The following is a 24,631-nucleotide window of genomic DNA, read 5'->3' as shown; positions in this document are numbered from 1 at the left end:
CTCATATACGCAAAATCTATAGCTGAGGAAGGGGTCTTAATGAAATATAACCTCCTCCTTATTCATGAAGTAGGGATGCACTAAGTTGGGGCAAAATGGGACGGCATATGTAAAGTTCTGAGCAAATATGTTACTGGCTACGGAGCTGAGTCAGATTATATCATGAGAGGACCTTCTTAAGTTAAATAAAATCATACACGGAAGGCATGACTGAAATTAAAAAACAATCAATGATGTGGGGGAAAGAGAGACCAAGAATGAGGTGGAGAGGTATATGAAAGCTAGAGGGGCGTGGGAATCAGAGGGATGGCAGCCTGATGATCAAGATGAAGACAGGGTGACTTACGGCATCTGACTATTAACAGACCGATCAGGGTGGGGAAACACAGATCATGGATGAGATGGAGGGATGAGGTACAAAGGTATATGAGAGTTAGAGGGGAGTGTGAGTTTGTAGAAAGGGCAGCCTGATGGTTTGGGACAGGGTGACATGGAAGTGATTTGTTTGTGGCCACCTTCTCTGGGATGAATGTGTCTGGCTACTGATAGATAGAAAAATATGGCTACAGATAGATAGATAGATAGATAGGTAGACTAGAGTGTAGGGTTTAATTACAGTACAGTACACCTACAATACTGGATATCTCTTACGTGGAGGGGCAATAAAATCATATGCAAGCAGAAAAGCATATATTTCATTTATTACAGTACATTAACTATATACAAAAAACTGCAGTGTGCTTCGTTTATAGAAAGTATGGTATTACAAAGCCCTGACATACTTTGTGTTGTTGGGGGGAAAAAAATGTAAACATGAGCAGAATTTTGCCTACAATTCCCTGCCAAAGCTGTGTCCTTACTTCCATATCCCTCATTTCCTCGTCAACATCAGAGAATATCCCTCCTTCTCACACTCTTTAATTGTCCTTCGTATTGCTGTCACATAAAACATTCCTCTCATACTCTTTTGTTATGTGCTTCATACCGGTATTTATAAAAAAATCCCTCACTCATACTCTTTTTGCTTTATGCATCGTACTGTTATCGCATAAAAACATTCCTCTGAACTCATACTCATGCTACTGTATCAAATAAAACATTCCTACCCTTTAATAGCCTTTTCTTGATCACACAAAACATTAACTCCCTCTCGTACTCTTTCGTTGATCACAAGTCCTCCCTTGTCGTACTCTAAAACGTGTTTGCTTCACATTGCTAACCCTCGATATAATGAACCCTGGTATTGCAAAGTTCAGATCTAGTGAACGGCCAAATCGCGACCGAACTTCCCCCAGATTTTGTGAACAACAGTGGCTAAGTCCAGGGTAAGTTCAGGAATCAGCCCATGGTGACAACAGCATCCCTTCCTGGAATAGTAAGTGTACTTCAACTGCCTCCCTTCCTGGCACAGTAGGTGTACTGTAACAGTACTAATGTATTCTTGTTAATAGGTATTATATTTATATGTACAACTTCATACAGTATTGTATTTACATGTACAACTTCGTACACCATTGTATTCTCCATGTAAAACTTCATAGAGGAAGTTAAGGTTATGGTTGTGCACACAGGACTGAACGACTCCTTGGATATAGCAACCTAGGTTCAGTAATCCCTCGGATAATGCTGACCTTCGGATATAGTGACCCACCCCCTTCCCCCAATTAGTTCGTTATATCGAGGGTTTACTGTACATTAAAATATTTCATACAACATCATCCATCACCACACCTGGCAGGAAAGTGTAGGCAAACACTTGCTCATGGTTGTACAGGTACATGGTATTTAAGACATCGTACAAGAGACGTCCAGTACTCTAAACCTACATACAAACTCTACATATAACTAACCTTTCAGTCTAATGAAGTATTAATTTTATTCCTACTATCTCCTGATGATTTTATTTAGGTTAGGAAGGATTTGTAACACAGAAGGGCCTGACTAATAAAATATCTATCTCCTTGAGTTCACAAAATGCCTCCTAAACTGAATTGAATCATCTGAAGATGGCAAAAAATAAACAAAAAAAACACATCACCTGTTTCAATGAGTTAAAATACAGTCCTACCATACCATTTTCTACATATGCTATAACTACCACACTTTTCTACACACTTTAATAATTACCATACCATTTTCTACACTCTAATTACCATATTTTTACACACTACTATAACTACCATACTTATCTAAACACTACTGTTGCTACCATACTGTTCTGCTACACACTACTATAACTACCATACTGTTTTCTACACACTACAGTAACTATCATACTACTTTCCTGTATCCAAACTGCAACAACTCATCATTCCAGTACAATAGGAACTTCACCTTTGATTAATTTCAAGGCACTTCTACCTGGAAAGACGGCACTGTCCTGTATTCAGTATCTTGGTCTATCACTATAAAGAAAAAGTATATAAATTTATACAACATACTGGGTTAGGATAAGAAGGAACAAGAGCTGGTATTCTTGTTGGTTAAGCAGTCTTCCTAACATCTCTTCCTAAGCGATTTATTTAGCTTGCCGACCTCTTCTGTGTTACTTAAATCATTCTCATATCACCATACAGTACTCTGCATATATAACATATATTCTCCCTAACACCTCTTCCTAAGCAATTTATTTTGCTTATTAAACCTTGCTGACCTTTTCTGTGTTACTTAAATCATTCTCACATCATCCTACCCTACATAAATACCCAGTAATGTATTATCTCCCTAACACCTCTTCCAAAGTGATTTATGTCACTTATTAAACCTTGCCGACCTCTTCTGTGTTACTTTCTTGTAAATCATTCTAATATCACCATACTCTGAATAAATAACATACAAAACGATATCAGTCAGTCATATACAAAAATAAATCGGTAAGGAAATTAATACGAACCAAGAAGTGGTAAATGTGTCAGTTGTTGCTGTCGATGTTGTTTTTATGTTGTTGTTTTTGTTGTGACCCCAGACTCATCATAATGTGAACCTTGCAGACTACAGACACAAACTACCCTTCACCTACCCTCCACCATCCTCTTTTAACTTATTTACTCTGTCACCACTTTTAAAATAAAGATCTTGCTCTCTCTGTACAATTTCATTTGATTCTGGAGACATTTTTCAGGCTAGAGAGGTTAAAAATAGCTCTCATTTGCCCCTTTACTATAAGAAGTGACCCCAAAATTAATACAATAATCTGGGGGAAGCAAGAATAAGATGGAAAAATAAATCATCGGACTGATGGGGTTAAGAGGACAGGGAAGATCCTCGGGGACACTTGTAGTATCACCAAGCAGCAGAACTGATATACCCTTTTTACTCTAACTTGGCCTAAAACTGCCATCTCTTCACCCTGAATACTGAGTTGCAACAATAGATTAACACTAGATTATGTTGCTAGTCCTCAAGAAGTACTATGAAAAGAATGTAGATGAGCTGTAACATCATAGTATCACTAGATTATGTTACTAGTTACAAAGAAGAGTGCCCTCACATCTAAGAAGGGTTTGTCCAAGACGTTTCGCATCCAAGACAGAGACCATAAATTATAATCCAATATATTGCTGCAATACAGTTGCATATGTCCAATACGGAACCAACGGTTCATAACGGCTCAAATCCGAGGAGAACACAGCTATTTTGTGGTCTCACCCAGCTCAACATGGTTCCCACACCCGGGAAAGTGACATGGTTGCGATGTTGTCCAATAAAATATTGGTACCTGGTCACGTGATGAGCAAGCGGGGACTTGCTTTTGTCTCCCTCACCAGACTGTAATGGACACACTTATCGCCTGTTGCACTCAGCGTTTGCTCCTAGCTTGTTGCCTCTCCTTACGTAATCATGCCTAGGAAACCATCTTCTAACCCCTTGAAGCGCTGCCATCTACCTCAGGCTACTAAGCTGGAGATAATTGAGCTACTAAGCTGGAGACAACAAGCTCGGAAACACACACTTTCAAGGTGAGGAAATTTGTTTGGGTGCCAAAATAGGTCTAGGTTGATATTTTTAGGGGCACTTTTCAAAGATTTTGTGACAATATTAATTTTTTCCATAAGGTCTTGTGTTGCTCCAAGACGTTTCTTATCCAAGATGGGACCCTCAGGCGACGATTCTACTCTCTTGGATGTGAGGGTACTGTTTTGAAAAGGCTGAACGTGAGCTGAAGCAAGAGATTAACACAAGATTATGTTGCTAGACAAGAAGAAGTACCAAAGAATAGGATGCAGAACCACAGTATTTTCTTATCCTGTCAATGAGCAACGTGAAATAAGCTGCAACAAGTAAAAAAAATCCTGGCCAAGTTAAGGTTTAAGGAATATAGTTATATGGGTGTCATCCTTAGAATCCATCCCCTTCCCAACACTAAATGAATAAGTAGAAGCTGTTGTCAGTGTCCTGTGAAATGGACATAAAATCCATGCACTCGTTCATCAATCAAGCGATCACCACTTTCAGCTCATCTCACAACATAAAATCATGATAAGTAGGAATATGTTAAGCCGTAATTTTTGACAAGATGGAATGACTATGCTCTTGGAATTTTTAAAAGTAATTTGGAGTACCATAACATTATTAGACCTCAGGGGTTAAAATAAAAATTGCCCCTTTTCATTAACTTGCCCCATTGATTAAGGAAGCTCCCTAACCCTTCTCTCTAAGCTATTTATTTTACTGTTACTCCTTATTATCCTCTTCGGTGTTATTTAAATCATTCGAGTACCACTATTTTCAGAATAGATAACCTACACCTTGATCTTAACCAGCTGTATCTAAAAGTAAACAGCTACGGAAAATGTGCTAGGGAGCATCCTTAACCGACGAGAATACGAGTATTTGCCGTCACCCCATTCGTAGATGAGGAAAAAAAAGATCTGGATGATGATGATGATGACGGTAAACGAAATCTAGATTATGATGGTGATGATGATGATGATGATGATAAATGCAGTTTGGATGATGAAGATTATAAAGATGATGATGATGATGATGATAAATGCAGTTTGGATGATGAAGATTATAAAGATGATGATGATGATGATGATAAATGCAGTTTGGATGATGATTATAAAGATGATGATGATGATGATGATGATGGTGATGATGATGATGATAAATGCAGTTTGGATGATGATTATAGAGATGATGATGATGATAAAAGAAGTCTTGATGATGATGATGATGTTACCTGTCATGACATGCAAGCAACATATGGCCAGTATTTTCCCCCAAATTACCCTCCATTTATGACATTTAATCTTTACAATCTAGCTAAATGGATAAGGTTACATCTGATAGTCGTTAAGTACACCTGCTATAAGTGTGAAATTAATTAACTTTGATTTCTATGTTCATGTTCACTCACCTATAATGCATCTTTTATTTTTTAACACAACTTCAACTAAAACACAAATTGTAACTGCCAAAACCCTCCCAAAATTATTCCAAAAATTATTCCATGAGTTTCAGCCCTTATATGTGAAGTATGACACCCATTCTAACCCGTATATGTGAAGTATGACCCCCATTCCAATCCTTTTATCTTAAGTTCGACACCCAAACCCACCAAATCTTGCATCTTTAAGTGATTCCCTCCCACCACCAAGCTTTCACATGTATGAAGCCAGCACATGGGTAAGATCCTCCTTTCCTGTGACAAGTGAGCCACATAAAGCAAAGGTGGTGGGAAGGAGACTGGTGCCAAGTGGGGATCTAATCTTTCCTGGTTATTCTGGCTTTACTTTAGGTCTAGCACAGGCATTCTAACATTTCCTAACATTTAACTCTCGTGTTTGGTAGCTTTTTGTATCTGGGCTTAGTAATCGGGGGTGATGTAATGGGATTGAGGGTTGAAATGGGCTCTAAGCTTGAGTCCGTGATGGAAATAATTATTCCCATAAGACCTATTCATTATACACGTACTTCTCCAGTCTACTGCAGTACTTATACAGTATTACAACAATCTATTATGGTAATCATATTAAAAAAGATGTGAGGTTAGGATTAATACCACTCATTATAGACAAGTGAACAGTAATTCAGTCCTTTTACACACAGAGCAATTTTCATGAACATCATCCATCTGATCCTGTGACTGTATATTAAAACTGACAACTGAATTAAGTAGTAGTAATTAGAGTTAAAACAGTAAAGCTTTAGAGATTAAGGTAGCATTAGGCTGTAGTTAAGTGTTAGCTTGCAACCTGCTGTTAGATTAAGCAGGGAAGAAACATCTTGAAAATGATAAAAGTCACAGGTTAACCTCTTCAGTTTGGGAGACAATTCCTCAGCAAAATAATTATGCAGAACATGACTCCAGAATACAAAATCAAAAGTCCCAGTCATAATGAAGGCACTAACAGATACCTTTTGGAATTCCCTCAGTCACGGACAATTTCATTACATAAAGTTATTTGGTAGTGGGCAATGCACAGTATGTTTAAAAAGTTGTACAGTATAGTGAAGAGATTAAACCATGGTGAATGAAATACATTACAGTGTATGCATAAGTAGAGTCTATACATGCCAACCTGCCATAAAACTATTCAGTACCAAAAATTCCATGTTCTTTTGTGGACACTAATATCAAATCACTTCATTACAATACACAATGGAAGAGTGAACAATAACTCTGAAACCAAGTGATCCATTCTTTGGAAAACAGCAAAATATTCATGGTAATGTGTTAGAGCTTCATAACTGTTCATCTTAATGTGGAGCGATATTCCTGACAATAACTGTACAGCAACCATATTAACCAGGTCAGTCCAGTGCTGTAGTAGTTTAATTTATTTTTCCATTCCATCCTACAAATAATTTTATTCACGTAAGGATCCTTTCTTCAACTGGAGGGGTTAGATATAGCCTTCATTAACTCCTTGATCTTAAGCTCAAAAAATAATCTACACGTGACATGAAGAAAATTAAATTGTAAAGCAAAGTGTCAATAGTTGTATTGTGAAATGTGGTGAAAACATTAGTCAACGGGCTAAATGTCTGCTATGTTCCGCTGTCTCTCGTACAGACAGTTCGTAATGTTTCAAGAGTTACAATTAATCTTCGGACAAACCCGCTCACTATACACCATCACAGGCAAGGGTTTATGGCTGACTGGCTGTAACATGTATATAATGGAATGGCTGGAATGAGGAATCAGCCATAGTGTATTCAAATGTACTATAGTATGGCATGTAGCTGAAACTGGGAAGCTTGTCCAAATCGATTTCAATTTTATATTACACACACACAAAAATAATCTATCTATCTATCTATAGCCCGACGCCCCAATCCCGCAAAGGGTGGCCGCAGACAAAACGCCTCCAAGTCACTCTGTCACCCACCATTTGACTCCCCTCCCCCCAGCTCACCCCCCCCTCCCTCACACACCTCTCAACTCCATCCCTCCACCTCATCCTCGGTCTACCCCTCCCTTTCCCTCCCTCCACCTCACCTACATACACCCTCTTAGTCAGTCTTTCATTCTCCATCCTCTCCACATGTCCAAACCACCTCAGTGTATTTCTCCTAATCTTTTCAACCACACCCACATTCAGAAATTATAATTGCAGGAAAAAATAGTTTGGGATGAATGTTTGGCTTTTAACATTTTTGACCAGAACAAGATGCCTACAAAATACCCAAGGCCGTCACCAAAAGCACATTACAATTATACCCACTTTCTAAAACTGTGTTTCTTGTTAGGTTGAAATGGTTTCTACCAAACTTAGGTCCATATACTTGTTGGTTAAGGAAGGTCCCTAACACCTTTCCCTAACGGATTTATTTTGCTTATTACACTTTACTGTCCTTGCCTGTGTTAAATAAATCCCTCTACTTGACAAAATCCACATAAAAAACATACACAAGGATAGTAACCAGCCATAAGTAAAAATAAATCCCTAAGGAAGAGGTGTTAGGAAGCCTCCTTACCCATCAATAATAAGGGCCTTAGATGCTCCTCTGGTAAAAGAAGAGACAGGACACACATACTGTATTGTATCATCCTCATCATTTTCCTCACCATCATCCACAAATCTTTCCCCACCTAATGATGTGATGAGAGAGGGTCCAGAAAGTAAGAAAAAACCTGACAGAGGAAGAACTATTAAAAAATCTACCAAATTAAATGCCCAACACTCTCCTTCACTCACTACTCAAGCCCAGGAACCCTGACTCCACTTCGTGTGCATAAACTTCCACACTTACATCACATCACCAATCACCTAGAGTTAATCTGTATATACACATTCAGCATACATTTTCAGTCACTTTGTACACCTGAAGAGGGTCCAATTTAGGCCAAAATCAATGTAACCTCAAAATAAACATAGTATTAGAATGTGGGCAGTGGTATATTCCTTCCATCGGAACAATTCATGGCACTGCAAAATCAAGACTCTCATGCTCTGTCAACTACAACACTTCATTGACCTCTCCTGCCTCTCTTTCACCGCTGGATGTACTTGAATATGATGTAGTGGACTGCAGTGCAAATTATCATCTATCTGTGGGTGATAATATGCACCTTTATCACCTGAATCTGGGTGATAGTACAGTACAGGCAAATCCCAGTTAACGAGAAATAGCTTACAGAGAATTCACTAATACAAGGTCTTGGAATTTGCACCACTGCCTGAATAACGAGCAGGTAAAACCCCCCAAAATCCCAACTTAGGAGAATCGAGACGAGGGTATTTGTATTTCATGTGTATTAACCCCTTACTGCTCCTTAAAACTGTCTGTCACAGGTGTTGGTGGTCGATGGAGGTTACTTGGCTGGTTGTTCACCCCATCCCTATTTTACCTATATGTTATTCTGCTTATATTAATACTGTTTTTATATTTCAGGTGTATTACCCTCTTGTATTAACCCCTTAGTCCGGCTTAAAATGACCAGAAAGTCAGTTTTGGTGGTTTGGGGGGAGGTTGCTTGGAGGCCTTGCTCCCTAACCCTATTTTTCCCATAAGTTCTTCATTTTATTTAACAAGAATTTGGCTAATGAGCAAAATCCTTGCTTCCAATTAGCTCGTAAGATCGGGACCCGCCTGTATGCACCTTTGTCCAACATCTCACTCAAACATCTGTAACTCCAGCAGTAAGAGTGGCGGGAGGGGCTAATGGACCTTTATAATTGCCTGTACATTACCTTGTCTTAGCAACAACCTTTCTCAATAAATCGGCATTCCTAAACGGCACATTCATTATATTTAACAGTCCAGCAGACCTCCAAATACCTAATTATGCTTAACTTCTTCAACAATAGACCTGTTAACTCTTACGCTTGCAATGTCCAGACAGTTTCAATCACCTTAAGAATGATATCTAGTACTAAGAGGGTTAAATAAGACTGTATCTAACCCCTACAGTTTGAAAAGTCTTCCTAGGCTCAGTTAAAGCACATGAATTTGTCAGAGCCATCTTAAATCTACTGACATCCTATCTTCATACAATTATATCTAGCATAGGAGGAGACTCTTCATACTAGGGAAGTTAGATGTAGCCTTAATCAATGCTAGACTCTGCAGGAAAGACACAAGTCAAGAGTATGAGGCCTGGAAATGAGTTATCTGAGAGAGGTAATGGAGTTATCCGGAGAGGCAGACATATAAATGAAAAAGCACTGTGGTGCTGACATTGACGTACTGGAAAGCATTTGGAGAAGTACTTTGAGATGATGTGGCCATGTGGAAAGAACGGAGAATGAGAGATTGACTCAGAGAGAGAATGTGAGTGAGATGAAAGGGGGAAGCGAAGGGAAGGGGGAGACCAACGATTAGATGGAGGGACCAGAAGGTGAGGTATATGGGTGAGGGAGGTGTGAGTTAGAGAGAGGGTAGCCTTATGGCAGAGGACAGGGTGACAAGGAGGCGATCTGTGTGTGGCCACCCCTTCCGAGATTAAGGCATTTACCCACAGATAAATAGATGGACAGATTGTTGGATAAACAGACAGGTAGACTGATAGACAGACTTCCAGTGATCTTTCCTAAATAGAATATAATCATCTAGACATAGGAAGAATAGCTCGGAAAGGATGTCACCGTGTCAGAGAGTTAGATATACTGTACAAGAAATCACCATACCAAAGAGGGTTATAGTGAGGCATTATGTAGTCAGGGCTTTGATGTGAGTATTGAAGAGTATTTTGTACCAGTTATGAGTTAGCTATATATATATATACTGCAATAGTCAATATATCTATGTAAATTTAATTTTTTACATACAGGTACAGTGAACATTTATACAGTGAGACTCCATCATAAGAACACCAGTAATTACAATACATACACAGTTACCGGTAAATTAAAAGAGGTTGATGAAGTATTTACTGATAGTGTACATACAGGCGCTTACCACAGCGACGTACATAAGATTTACGATACACGGTACTTTGTAAATTGCATTCACCATTCTTGTGTGTTGAAGAGATGGCACAGTTAGCTTCTGTGAGGAGTGAAGAGATTTTGATTACCACACGACACTGCATTAAATGGATGTAAAAATGAAAGGGCCAACAATGAGATGGATGGATAGAGTGGAAATATATATGAGGGTGTAGGAATTAAGCCCATTTTGTATAGTGTTTGTGGTAAGTGGGTGCATGAGAGATGTAGTGGTATTAGAAGTAGACTGCAAAATAATGCTGATTTCATGAATGCAGTGTGTTGGGGACAGCATGTAAAGACTGTCAGGTAGAAAGGACTATTTTGCAAAAGGGTCTCTTGAGTGTGTGGAGGAATTTTGTTTTTTGGAGGACATGTTTTGTGCTGGAGGTGGGGCTCAAGCTAGCTCTGTGGCTAAGCTAAGGAGTGGTGGGAGGAAGTTCAGGGAGCTGTTGCCTCTCCTAACATTGAGAGGGTTCTCCTTCTGTGCTTAGGGATCTTTGTATGTGGAATGTGTTTGGAGTGATTCACAGCCTCAAACATACAGAAATGACAGTGATCAGATGGATATGTAGGGCATCCTTGAATGCAAGACCTATCCAGGATTACAAATGAAGAGCTGGGAGGAAGGATGGGACTTGAATGTATTGGTGTTGTGATGACGAGGGATAAATTGCGAGGTCTGGGCATGCTGAGAGGATGAGGGACAACGACTGAGTGGTGAAAGTGAGAGGTGTGAACGTCAAGGGTAGGGTTACAAGAGGCAGACCAAAAAAGACCTGGGATGAGGTCATAATGTGACCTGAAGGATATGAGACTGAATAGGGAGGCTGCCAGAGATCACGCAGCATGGAGAGCTGCCATTCGGTGACTAAGGCCAATGCAAGCATGTTGGAGCCTTAATAAATGATACAATGTGATATGAGAGGGACGTGTCAGTTGGCAAAAGGGTAGCCAAAAGATAGAGTACATGGCAACATGGAGGTGCCTTGTTTGTGGCCACCCTTATGAGAAGATGGCATCTGGCTAAGGACAGATACCATAAACAGACAGAAAAATGGTAGGCACTGTGAAACAAGAAAAGAACTATGGGAAGCAGAAAATGATGCAGGATAGAAGATAGTACTGCCAACTGGGCCATCTCCACAACACACATGAACTGGGGTGTGTACTACCTGTATATGAACCACCCTGTATACCAAGCACAAGACTGTACCCTTGGAACCTTACATTACATAACTACTTGGAAAATGCAGAATTTGTGTTGATCATATTTACTCTACACTGTACAAACATTAAGAACTTGACCAGGCACTTTTTAGTTACAATAAACACAATCGTTAATGAAACCATACAGGGTGATTCACCTGCTGCTTGTTATCATTTCAGGCGACTGCAGGAAGCCAACCACTTTACCAGTCACTTCCTGGGGTCATTTACTGATGATATTTTGCCAGACTGTTCCTATGGTGAGATTGGCACATGAGGTAAGTGAGTGTGTTGTGGTGTGAGAGGATGTGGATTTTAAGATCTTTTGTTCAGGTTACACTGAAGAACTGTCTGTGTTGTGATAAGTGTGGTGCAGAGGATGAGTAAGTGTGATGTGGTGAGAAAGGCTTCACTACAGTGAGAGTAAAGCAGATTTTCCATGAGTTGTAAAAGATGAGGATTTAAAAATAATAGTTATATCTGCCATACTAACAGACTACTACTACTACATCAAGCTACCAGTGTATCACCCTGTACAGGATTAAAGTCTTATGCGTTCTTCCCAGCAGTGCCTTCTCTAAGGTATCTCTAACCTTTGGTATATCATTCACACTTTACATAATCCTTTGTACATAATTCAAAAAAAATTACATTCTTGTATACAGTACAACTTTCTTGAACTCACACCACTGTATACATCTACATTACAAGTACCTGTAACTGATAAGTGAAATTACAATATTTATACGTAAAGTTTCATTTTCCCTTAATTGAATATATACAAGATTGTTGCTACACATACTACAAAGCATAAGTAAAGCTGAACAACAGTGGCCATCAATAAGATCGTTCAGAACACTGAACTTCAGAATATCAATATTTTACTGGATATCAACTGATCTCTTAGCTCAATTCCTTAATTAACATTCTTATTTACAGAAAATGCAAATAATTTATATCAATTCTGATAACCAGTGTTCAGTGTTAACCATGGTTCCTATACATTAATGCATATACTGTATACAGTATTTGATATCAAAGTTCTCATATAAATCTACAGTACCTACATATATATTGGACTTCATTTGCTTTGTCTAACCAAATTTCAAAGCCTCTATATATACTTATTTACATATGACTTCCTTCACTTTCTCCATTTCCAAATAGTCACTGTGTCAACGCCAATGTTTGGCGTCAAAAACTTATTCCAATTAACTTCTTCACTGACTGACGGAAGGATAGAAGATTGGCAACGGATGGAAGTATGGTAGTTTGCTTCTGTCGACAGATGTTATGCCTAATTCCTATACAAAAATATATACTGTATATAAATGATATAAAGACTTTACATTTCTACTTATTTACATATGACTTCCTTAAATTTCTCCAGTCCTAATACAAGTATCGGAACTGTGATTATTTCCAATAATCAATGTATCAGCACTGACACTGCTGAATATTTCATCCTATTTATCTACGCACTGACATGAAAGATGAAGATGTGTCAAGGACGGAAATAGTTTGCTTTAGTTAATACAGTATCACAGTTACTCATATGTTTCATGGCTGATTACTAGTATCAAGCCTAATTCCCATACAGATACAATTATCCATCCATCCATCCATCATCCAACATTTTTTGTCTCATCAGGAGCAAACAGACCCAGGGTTCAGCTACTCAGTCCCAGCATTAGTTAAGGGTGTGTGGTATAATATAAGCAATACATCTCATCCACCTCTTGGATATAAACTTTCATGGGCCTCAACTGGATGGAGTGCCATAATCCACTAAAGTGTCAAAAAAATATATAAAACATTGATAAAGAAACTCTACATATACACTATTTACAAACAAATATCCTTTTTACAACTGACTTCATTCACTTCCTCACATCCAAAAATCAAACAAGCGAGGATTCCCCAATTATCACTGTGTCTGCTCCAATGTGCGGCGTTGAAAACTTTGTCCCATTGACTGATGGAAGGCCGGATGGCTGGCGAGAGTTTGGAGGGTAGTTTGCTTCCCTAGCACCCCCCACAGCCCCTGCCATGGCCTTCTCTACCTCCCCTGCCACACGTAAGTCTTGTTTATGGGGCTCACCGAAGGATGGGTGTCTGGGGTCATCTGGTAAGCCTTCCCCGCGGTGCTGCTTCGTATCACTTACAGACAAGACCTCGTGCCCACCTGCAAAAGGGCATTATATTAGCAAAGACAAATTAAGATCAGTAAAAAAAAAAAAAAAAAAGACAGAAGAGTAAACTGACGACTAACTGTATTCTCCACTTTCCATCCAACATATTACAAAAATCCTCTACTGTTACTGAGAACTTATCTAAAAATTTCTTTCTCATCTTCACTGTCATCATCATCATCATCCTAATTCCCACATAAGAGACAGGGCAACAGAGAAACCAGAACTAAACAGAAACCACAAAAGTAAAGGCACTTCATTTATGAAGCAACATGCCCAGTGAAATGGATTACACAATGTACAGACAGTCTTCATTACAGTACAGGCAGGGAACATTTCTCATGCTCTTTTTTTGCTATTAAATCTAGAGTAAGTTATAGAAAGACTGACAATAAAAAATCCTATTCTACTTATAAAACTGATTTGCCAGTTTCTCCCAGTCTACAGTACCAGTTGTATGGAAGAAGCTGCAATATTTTGGAAAACAGCATCAGCATGGAATACAGCATGGAACACACCATCAAAGCACAGCATCAGCAAGGAATACAGCATCAGCAAGGAATACAGCATCAGCATCAAAAACAGCATCAGCATAGACCAGCATCAAGGAACACAGCATCAGCATGGACCAACATCAGCAAGGAATACAGCATCAGCGTGAAACATAGCATCAACATGGACCAATATCAGCATGGAACACAGCATCAGTCAGAGAACAGCATCAGCAAGGAACACATCAGCAAGGAATACAGCATCAGCATGAAACATAGCATCAAAAACAGCATCAGCATAGACCAGCATCAAGTAACACAGCATCGACAAGGACCACAACATCAGCCAGAACACAGCATCAGCATGAAACATAGCATCAAAAACAGCATCAGCATGAGACTCAACATCAGCACACAGCAAGGACTTACTGTGTTGTCTATTTCTTTCTCAGCTCTCTCAAATCACCTGATAAAGCAGGAGAGGGACCTTGGGATCCCGTGCACAGTCGTGTTGAGTATCCAGAATCATTGTGAGAATCATGTTCCACAGATGATTCTAAATTCATACGAGCAGGACCCCTCACGGCCTCTAACCTGCCCTCAGCAACATACCCATCATACAGCCGTCTTACTGCCTGCTGGATGCGATACCTGGAAAGACACTGCTGGTTAGAAAGCTACTAGAGTTAGATAAGTTTATCAAATATGCAATGAACTAAAATATGCAGCAAACTAAAATATTCAATTAATTAAAACAGCTGAATGTAATGTGACAGGAAATGTAGAAGAATAATCTGTGGTGAAGAGCATGAGTGATGATACATACGAGAGACAACGCAAGAACATACAATACCTGCAGTGTAATTTACTATCGTTTACTTCTGTGTAAAAACTAACTGCACAGAAGAGTGCCATGGCCTAATATCAGAACTATACTGCAAATTAAGTACTGATGAACTGTAAGACAAAAATTGGATTATAACTGATGAAAAAAAGTTAGCTGCAGGATTACTGTGCAACACAAAACATTATATAAATACTCTTATGCAAGACTGAATGCATGCTTAAATTATAAAACAAATGAATAGGCAGACAGTCATACATGGAACATTCATGATCAGATTTAACCGAAGTTAATACAATGATACCCAGTAACTCAAGGCCAGATTTAGATACAATGCCAACAAACAGTACTGAGAATCCAACACTTTATACAAGATTATATGTTAGTTCATTCATTTTAACTAGGTGGATATTTTCATCCTTTTGCAGTTTATTTCTTGTAGCTCAAGGCTGAAAATGATGACGCTGCAGATCAACATCCTTTCCACAGCACCTCTTCATGACTGGCATCACATTTTAGTGTTAATTTCTTGTTATATCTCTGCATTAAAGTTAGAGAGGTAGCAGTTTCATGTCTAGTTAAATTGGACACTGTACAGTCATTATTTAAATTACAGTATATATTTACCTATCCATGTCCAGAAATGTTTCACTATCATACTGCTCTGGAACTTGAGTATTGTGGCCATGGTTCTGATTATGGTAGTCTGGAGGCAGCTGGTTATGGTAGGATTCAGGTGGTTGCTGGTTATGGTACGCCTCTGGTGGCAGTTGAGTATGGTAGGCTTCGGGTGCCAGCTGATTTTGGTAAACTCCCGATGCCTGAGTTTGGTATACATGTGGCTGAGTGTGGAAGTTCTCTGATGGAGGCTGAGTCTGGTATGCCTCTATGGGTGGATTAGGAAAGGCCTCTGACTGTTGAGCATGGTAGGCTTCTGCTGTCTGGCCTTCTTCAGGGGGTGTTGGGTATTTTAGATTCTGGAGAAACGCATCACTGCCGCCTTTAGTAGCTTTGGGATCCGTTAATGCACTGGCAACTTGAGGCTGATAGGGAGGGTATGGGTTCCTTCCCCTAAGATCTCCATGCATGTAAGGGTTTGTATTTCTATAATCATATCTACTATAACCACTCCACCCCTGTTGCTGCTGGTTTGGGTTGTCGCCTGAATCACGATGTGCTTCATTTATACGCCCGTTCGTCTTTGGTATAGCACCGTTCTCTGCATGTGAAACTCTGAGATTATCCACAGCTTGGTTCAAATCAGTGTGGTGTAGTGGTGAAGGTCTGGTAGGAGGATCTGGGGGATGGATATCTATATGAGGCGGAGCATCTGGGTGCCTGAGAAGGGGTGAAGGGTTGGCAGGGGAGAATCGGCTCATCCTGGCAACTGCAGGAGACGGATGGGATGAGGAACCACTAAACCCTCTGCTGCTCCTACTCCCTCTCTGTCCACCAGAAAGATCACTACTGACAGATTCATTCAGGATGTCTCTGGAATTTCGGTCTTGGTTCTGGTCACTAGGCTTTTCCTCTGCTGTACCCCTGTGACGTTCCAAAACATGACGAGCATCTACGGAATGGCTTCGGCCCCCACCTGGTCTCCCTTTACTCCTTCCTACCACCTTGCAGCCACTGCCAGAGTCCCTCCCATCTGCTGAGAGGCTCCGAGACACACTTTCCGTTGGGGAGGGGCACCGCATGGCACCAGGAACAAGAGAAGGGATGGGTTTGGGGGAGTCGTAGAGTATGCCTTCTTCTTCTAAATTGTGTGGGATGTTGTACATGGAGGTGGGGTGGTCCAGTACCCTAAGGCCCTTGTACACTGAGTCTCGGTCACTCTCTCCATCCTCCCGATGCTCTGACACTGCCTCTTCAGACCTTGACCTGAAAGAAGACAATGATTAATATATAGTCAGCTCTCATTATATGTGGACAATACACAACATACACTTCCATGAATGGCGGAATCTACAAATAATTCACATTCTTCAATAATGGCCCCTGCAATCATAATTTAAATAGAGGAATACCAGTATCTTAAAATGGAGAAAGAGAGATTGACTAGAAGAGTATATATGTGAGAGGTGGTGGGGTAGAGGGGGAGACAATGGATGAGATGGAGGGATGGAGTGGAGAGATACGTAAGAGAGGGTGGTGTGGGCTGGAAAGAGGGTAGTCAAACGGCAAAGGACAGGGCGACACGGAGGCGATATGTCTGTGGCCAGTTTATGGGATTAAAGCATCTGGCTACAGACAGAGATAAATCACCTAAAAGCCCTTTGTGGTGTCCTAAAGCATCATCACATGTTAGAATTTACTTTTATATAGTGTATTTTGGGATGACTTAACAGTGTATCTCAATAATCTCAAATACATGTACAGTATTAATAAAATAAGCCTAACCTGACCTAATCCAACCAAACAATACCTAGTGAGTGGGAAGAGGCCAGTGACAGGGTCCCGTGACCTTCTGACAGAGGCCCTGAAGGCATAGGAACGAGGCATGACGTGTGGTGGTGGCGGTGGTGGCCGGTGGGGTTGTGTGGCAGGGTTTGGGTTAGGCGGCATCCTTCCCAGCCGCCTCTCCACCCACTGCTGCAGCTGCCTGGCTCGGGAGTCCGCCTGTGCACTTCGTCCTGCCCAAGTTCGCTCCACACGCTGTCGACATTCGTCCTTCTCATCTGCCAGCTGTTATTCATAAAATATTCATCATCATCATCATTATCACTACCAGTATCGTCATCTTCAGCATCACTTTTAGGATGAAGGGATTACAGTAATAACTAGAAAGCAATCACAGAGCACATACCTCCGTCATTGCCACTGCCATTAAAAATGATCCGGATCTGGATCCGCCCCAAAATTTATTCATGTGTTTCTTGGTCCATGGCCCACCTTTCCACAAAATTTCATTGAAATTCATTGAGAACTTTTGGAGATATTGTGCAGAATACTCCAGATCCGGATCTGGATCTTCCCCCAAATTTAATAAGTTCTTTCTTGGCCCATGGCCCACCATTCCACAAAATTTCATCAAAATCCATTCATAACTTTTTAAGTAATTATGCTAACAGACAAACAAACAAACAAACAAACAAAAACAATGCCAGCAAAAACCTAACCTCCTTGGCGGAGGTACTAAAACTTAAGATCATCAATCACTTGATTTGCATTAACATGACATTAAGGAAACATCATATACACAGCCAGATATGCAGGACTTGCCTTCTGTTTGACATTATCACTGAGGTGTTGGATGTGAGACTTAGTGCGATGCTCAAGGTTGGTGATCTTTGCATCCAGTTTGTCGTGTGCAGCATCAATGTGGTCCATGAGAGCAACCTTGTCCTTCTCCAGTTTATCCTCAACATTCTTGAAAAACGGTGCACAGTAGCAAGTATATCCCACACCCACAGGGCCCTAAGGATAAGTAACAGTAGTATAGTAACAATTCGAAGTGATCAGGAGAGTCGGAAATGGAAGAAGAATGAGTGGAAATGAAAGAATGACTGAAAATGGAAGAAGAATGACTGAAAATGGATGAAGAATGACTGAAAATGGAAGAAGAATGACTGAAAATGGATGAAGAATGACTGAAAATGGAAGAAGAATGACTCAGTAAACAAAAGGAACATGTAGGGACACCTCAACCATAGACTCTTCATTGTAAGCAGGATCTCTAGTAGCAAGGGAGGTTAATGAAGGTTATGGCAAGTCCTCCTGTTTGAAAAGTGTCCCTTAGGCAGAGTAAGATCATTGGGTCGACAGATTACAGTAGCTATTTGAACTGCTCAGTACAATGGCCCCTAGGGAGTACACTGATTACTGAGGTTAAATTTCGCTACACAGAACTGGGCCACTTCTACAACTCTGATACAGTAAAAAGTCATGGGTTCACCAAATTGGATAAGCAGTAATTATGGGGTGGAAATGAGTCTCCCTAGTTACTGGTCAAACTGACTTTCCAATATGACTACACCTGAATACTAATTGCACTGAATGGGGTTAGGGATCATCATCAAGTTTGAAACAGTACTATACATATGCATAAGATTTTGAATGACCAGTCTGGGCAGTCGTTATACATATGGGATTGGCTCTAAAATACAGTATCTCAACTTTTTACATATGGCCAAACTATAATAGGTGCTTCTTCTATCACCTTCCAGCTCATCCAACTCAACACCACATCCATCTCATAAACTCTCACCTTCTTTATATTCCCTGCCAAGTCAATGAAGTACTGCTCCCCTTTTCCCAGTGGATCCTTGGGGAGGGAGTCAAGGTTGGGTGGTGGGGCGATATCTTGTGGGTTGGTGGGAGGATAATACTGGCAGCTGTAGGGCGACCACTGAACTGTTTTCGTCTTACGTTTGTCTCGGTGATCGGATTTGTGCTGTTGGTATGGAGTTTTACCATAAGTTAAATAGAGACATTAGTGTTTTTGCATTCTATACATGTTTTAAGTTATTTTCCTCAGGTCACCACATGACAATGTTGGTCAGTGGGGAGAAATTCTTGCAGTCAGAGTTTAAATCTATCTCTATTATCCCTCTGGACTACCAAGCATCAGGCTGTGATGAAAGTAAGCATATGGGAGTAATTAGATAAAGAATGAAAGAAGACAGAACCTACTTCACTGTATTTCTCATGGTGATCAAATTAGTACCACTGATGTGGAGTCTCATTACGAGCTACACATAATAAATGGATACTGTAGACAGAGAAATATGTACCTTCCCAATGGCTGACAAATACACAGCAGAAAAGCTGAACCCTCTGAAAGAAGCACTAGCGAGGCTGGGATTTCATTGTATTTTCTCAGTTGAAAATTTTCTTCACATGGAACTGGGAAGATAGTTATTTCTCTCTCAGTACATATAAGCAAGATTACTGTGGTCAAAGGAAATTAGTCAAAATAAAAGTCAGAGATATGTAAATGAAATGATGGCAGACTCAGAATGCATAGATAAGAGATGTTGCTGCTGCTGTTGTGGCCTCAGGGTCATCCGGACATGAACTCAATGAACTGTAAGAAGTCAGCTACTTCTGTGATTGGCCGAGAGTTCTTTTTGTGTAGTTATGTTGATGGATTACTTGTGTTCTGAAAGTGAGATGCATGAGGTGAGTATAAGAAAAGGGGAATGTAGTACTGTAAGAGGTCTGCATCTGATCAAAGTAGTAGCAGCAGCTGTAGTAGTAGTAGTAGTAGTAGCTGTAGTAGTAGTAGTAGTAGCGGTGGTAGCTGTTGCCCCAGGTTCATCTGAAGCATTAAACTGGTAGAGTGTAAAGTGAAGCTGAATTCCTCCTGCAGATCACCATCTTCCTTCTGGGGGACAGGCAAGTACTTGAAGGACATGGGGACAGGCAAGTACTTGAAGGACATTTGTATAATCAGGCAGCTCCATCACCCAGTTACATTAATACCACCACATGAAAGTGCCTCTCTCCAGCACTGATCAAGCTAGACAAGAGGCAAATGAAAATAAATTTAATTCCTTCAGCAGAAAGGTGTATTTTGTAAGTACAGTACCTTTTTCTTTTCTTTGGCCCTGGTGCTGCTGTCTTTACTTGATGTCCCACTGTCATTGGTCTTCCCTCTCTTCTTGTCCCCCTTCCCTCCCTTCCCATCTCCACCCTTTCCCTTCGCATCCTTTGCCTCCCTCCGTCTCTGCTCCTGCTCCCTCCTTAGCCGCTCCTCGGGGGTCACCAGGGGAGGGGGGTTCTTCAGGATCTCTAAAATCTGGTCAAACTCCTTCCGTCGTGCTATGTCACCAGGAGTTTCGCTTTGCTGTTGAATAAAAAGGATACAAGAAGGGAGGCATCTGGACAAAAATATCATAGTCCGCGTCAAAAAATTACGTTTTCTGTAAATGCCTCCCTCAAAGAAAACTGACTCCCTCAAAGAAAACTGAGATCAGGGCTAACTATGGTAAATTATGACACTTCAGCACTCAAAAAACTCCTATTATTACACCTGTATGACGATAATAAGTCAGGTGGCGCCTCATGACACCTGCACCCTCGAGTGCCTAATATCCTTGGAAAAGGATGGGACCAGGTGCTATATACTCAGAACATGCTGCAAACAATGTAGATACCATATCAAACATACAATAGTTTTGGTTGAATAACCATGGCTGTGTGAAAACTTCGATTGCTGATTTCTCGAAATGTAAGTTATTTGATAATATGGCAAAACTTCATAACCTGTGAATGTATTCCCAAACGGTTTGCAGTATTCAAAAAAGTAACATGTGGCAAAATTAGAAACAGAAACACCATTCTGATGACATATTATTATCTTTTATCTCTTAATAATAATAATAATAATAATAATAATTATATATATATATATATATATATATGCTTCATCCATCCATCATCCAGTTCTACGCTCATTTAAGATGAGAATGGCCATACATGAGCAATCAACCCCAACTACCCCTTAAACCTTCACCGGCTCAATCCGACTGGAGTGCAATAATTACCCACTAAACCATCAGGCGCCAACATTTGATTATATAGTTACCACCCAGCGTAGTGAACAGTTTCCTGGTGTACAGGAAACCATTTGGCATGTAACTCAGTGTAGAGCCACTCACAGGCAGAAGGAAGAGGAAAGAATGAAGGAAAGAAAGACAGAAGAGGGAGTGTAAAGTTAACCGTAGGCAGAAGGACAAGGAAAAAATGAAAGCAAGAAAGACAGAAGAGGATGTAGGGAAAGAAGGATGGAGGAGAGGAAAGGGCAGACACCCGACAGCAGCACTACAGTACATCGAGTGAGTGGATGGTGAGCGCTCCCACCTACAGTCTATTAAGAAAAAAAAAAAATATTCAGTAGACATACAGAATAGAGCAATCGGCAAAACACTGTTTATAAATGTAGCAGAATTGTTAAATACATTTTGCATAAAAGACATAGCCTGGGACCAATGTAGGGAACTGTTTCTACATCACAGGTAAATTATTCTACTAGTCAAAACTGTATATGAAGTGCCATTCTGCCTAAACATCTTGCTGCTGATGGAAAGGATGCGCATCAATATCACATGCAAAGTAATACATGTATACTGAACTTAAACTCCTAAAACTTTATACTGTATAGAGTTCCATTTAGCCACACTGATGAGCAGAGCAAACACTGTACATCTTCAAACCTGCTGACAGCTAGACAAGTCAATAGTTCTGCTTGTTATTCATCAGTAAAGGCAAAATCCCGGAGGAAAATACGATGCAAAAATTTTACAAAGCTATAAATTTCTTACCTTATAAATAAAAACCAGGACTATTAGCCAAAAAAAAGAAAAGAAAGAAATATATATATATCCCCTACATATCATACTGTAACACCTTCGCTGTTATAAAAATAAATAAATTAAAAGATATCATTATTAACTGACCTTATTTTTGATGGCCTGATCTGCCCCGGCTTCTAATAGGATTTTGGTCAATTTTCTCCGGCCCATTGCAGCAGCGATGTGCAGCGCTGTGTCTCCATTCTGAAGAAAAATTAAAAAAATAATAAAAACAACAACAACAATAATAATAATAATAATAATAATTCCTTCCTTCCTCTTCTTTCTTTCCTCCATTCTTTCCTCTTCCTTCTGCCTGTGGGTGACTCTACACTGAGTGACAAGCCAAATGTTTCCTGTACACCAGGAAATCATTTATTATGCTGGGTGGTAACCATATAACCAAATTATGGCGCCTGGTGGTTTAATTGGCAATTAAGGCGCTCCAATCGGATTAAGCCGGTGTAGCAGGTTTATATCCAAGGAATAGTTGGGGTTTACTGCTTGCATAATGCCACTCAGGGATGACTGAGGCCGGTCACTGTCATCTTAAATGTCAGGACCAATTTGCTTAGTCCCGGGCTCCTACGCTCCTCATGGGGCAACATAGGACTGGGCGATGGATGGATGGATTAAAAAAAGGCACAGGAGTTAATCACAGACGATGGGATGTGATGAAAGAGAGAGAAACACGAGCACAGTACTACCATCTCATCCATATTTTACATCACAAATAAAAATAAATATAGTATGCAGCTACAGGAACTACAGGAATTACCACTTCATCAGTTATTTACATCTCACGGAAATCAAACACATTAACAGATAACTAAATAAATACCGATATGGTAAGAGAGCATTTCCTCACCTTGTTCATCTCTCCAACTTGTATCCGAGCTGACAGAAGGATACGAGTGACGCCAGCATGACCATAACGTGCTGCTGTGTGTAGCGGAGTGTCACCATACTGCAAATATATTAAAACGCAGTAGAGGGGATATTTTTCTCTGCCTACTGCTGCGGAGGTAAGGCTAAGTACAATATTTGTAGCAATGACGGTGTGTGATGATTGAGAGAGACACCTTCACGTGGTGGCACCAATATAACTTGGCGGATGAACTGCCCGGCTATATAAATGTCCCTCAACCCCACCCCTATCCCCTAAAAGGAGAATGGTGGGCTGCAGGAGGGAGCAACTTCAGCCTGCAGTCCACTGGGTTCACGTTTGAGATGAACCTGAGGCAAAAACAACGATAGTGAATTTGCCTGATGATGCCGGAGTTGGAATCCTGGTGTGGGCAACTAGCATCATTCATCTCAAGTGTCTATCCACCCTCTGTGTGTTGGTGGGTAAAATGAGTACTTTAGGTAACACGCTGGGAGTAATTGTGGTAACCTGGATGACCTGGAGTGCCACCTGAGGGAGTATCTGTGGTAACGTGGATGATACAGTAGCCTTATATACCAGGACAGTGGGAGAAAAAACAGTCACAGGCTCAAAGGCATAAGTAAAGGGATAAGCATCATATATAAACCCCTCATGGCATCTTCACCTACTCTACGTTTACCTACAAAGTACAGTGGTGTATTACTTGCGTGTTTAGCATACGAACAGTTTAAAATAAAGCTTGTCATTATTTTACTATGGCAGATTCAGCTTACGTTAAGTGTAGCCTAAATTACCAGCTTGAACTCATTACTGTGTCATCATCATCAACGTCATCATCAACATACACACTTTGCATCATCATCACCATCATCATCATCATCAACAATCACACTTTCTATCATCATTAGATCGTTATTTCCACTTTTCATCACATCATCCTAAAGCCCTCCTTCCCACTTCTCATTATCATTATCATCATCATCATCAAAACCCTCATACCAACAATCATATCTGTATGCACATCAATTATTAACCAACGGATGGGTGAAAAACTTGTCCTACACACATTGTTCTTGATATCAGGCTTGCATCCTGCCAGCAATAACACCCTGCAGGTCTGGTTGTGGCCGTTCTGACACGCCAGGTGCAGTGGGGCAAACCCTCCCTTGTTCTTGATGTATACGTTGGCCTTGGCTCGGACCAGGGCCTCGGCGGTCTGGCTGTACCCCTTCCACGCAGCCTCATGCAGAGCTGTATTGCCATGCTGGAAGAGGGGAAAGATTAGTGTGCTTGTTGTAGGTGCTGCTGATGCTCACAGGTTGGCAACTA

The 24,631-nt window shown here is 40.4% G+C and overlaps 1 protein-coding gene across 1 annotated transcript in view; it reads right to left on the bottom strand.

Annotated features, from left to right (window-relative positions):
* Positions 1-13,489: 13,489 nt before the first annotated feature.
* dgo (ankyrin repeat domain containing protein 6 diego) overlaps positions 13,490-24,631 on the bottom strand; it is a 126,799-nt gene continuing 115,657 nt past the window's right edge. Inside the window, exons 4-14 of the mRNA XM_080286996.1 lie at positions 24,369-24,566; positions 23,282-23,380; positions 22,519-22,617; positions 20,649-20,906; positions 19,326-19,511; positions 18,341-18,535; positions 17,544-17,803; positions 16,037-16,999; positions 15,743-15,799; positions 14,738-14,922; positions 13,490-13,773 (exon numbers count right to left, since the gene is read on the bottom strand). Of these exons, the coding sequence (XP_080143122.1) occupies positions 13,490-13,773; positions 14,738-14,922; positions 15,743-15,799; positions 16,037-16,999; positions 17,544-17,803; positions 18,341-18,535; positions 19,326-19,511; positions 20,649-20,906; positions 22,519-22,617; positions 23,282-23,380; positions 24,369-24,566 (2,784 nt within the window). The remainder of the gene's footprint in view (positions 13,774-14,737; positions 14,923-15,742; positions 15,800-16,036; positions 17,000-17,543; positions 17,804-18,340; positions 18,536-19,325; positions 19,512-20,648; positions 20,907-22,518; positions 22,618-23,281; positions 23,381-24,368; positions 24,567-24,631) is intronic.

Source organism: Coenobita brevimanus, chromosome 115 (genome assembly GCF_032717465.1).
Source record: "Coenobita brevimanus isolate Jiangsu-jjx chromosome 115, ASM3271746v2, whole genome shotgun sequence".
NCBI lineage: Eukaryota > Metazoa > Arthropoda > Malacostraca > Decapoda > Coenobitidae > Coenobita > Coenobita brevimanus.
The sequence above is the reverse complement of the archived record's forward strand: the minus strand, read 5'-3'. Positions and strand labels throughout refer to the sequence as shown.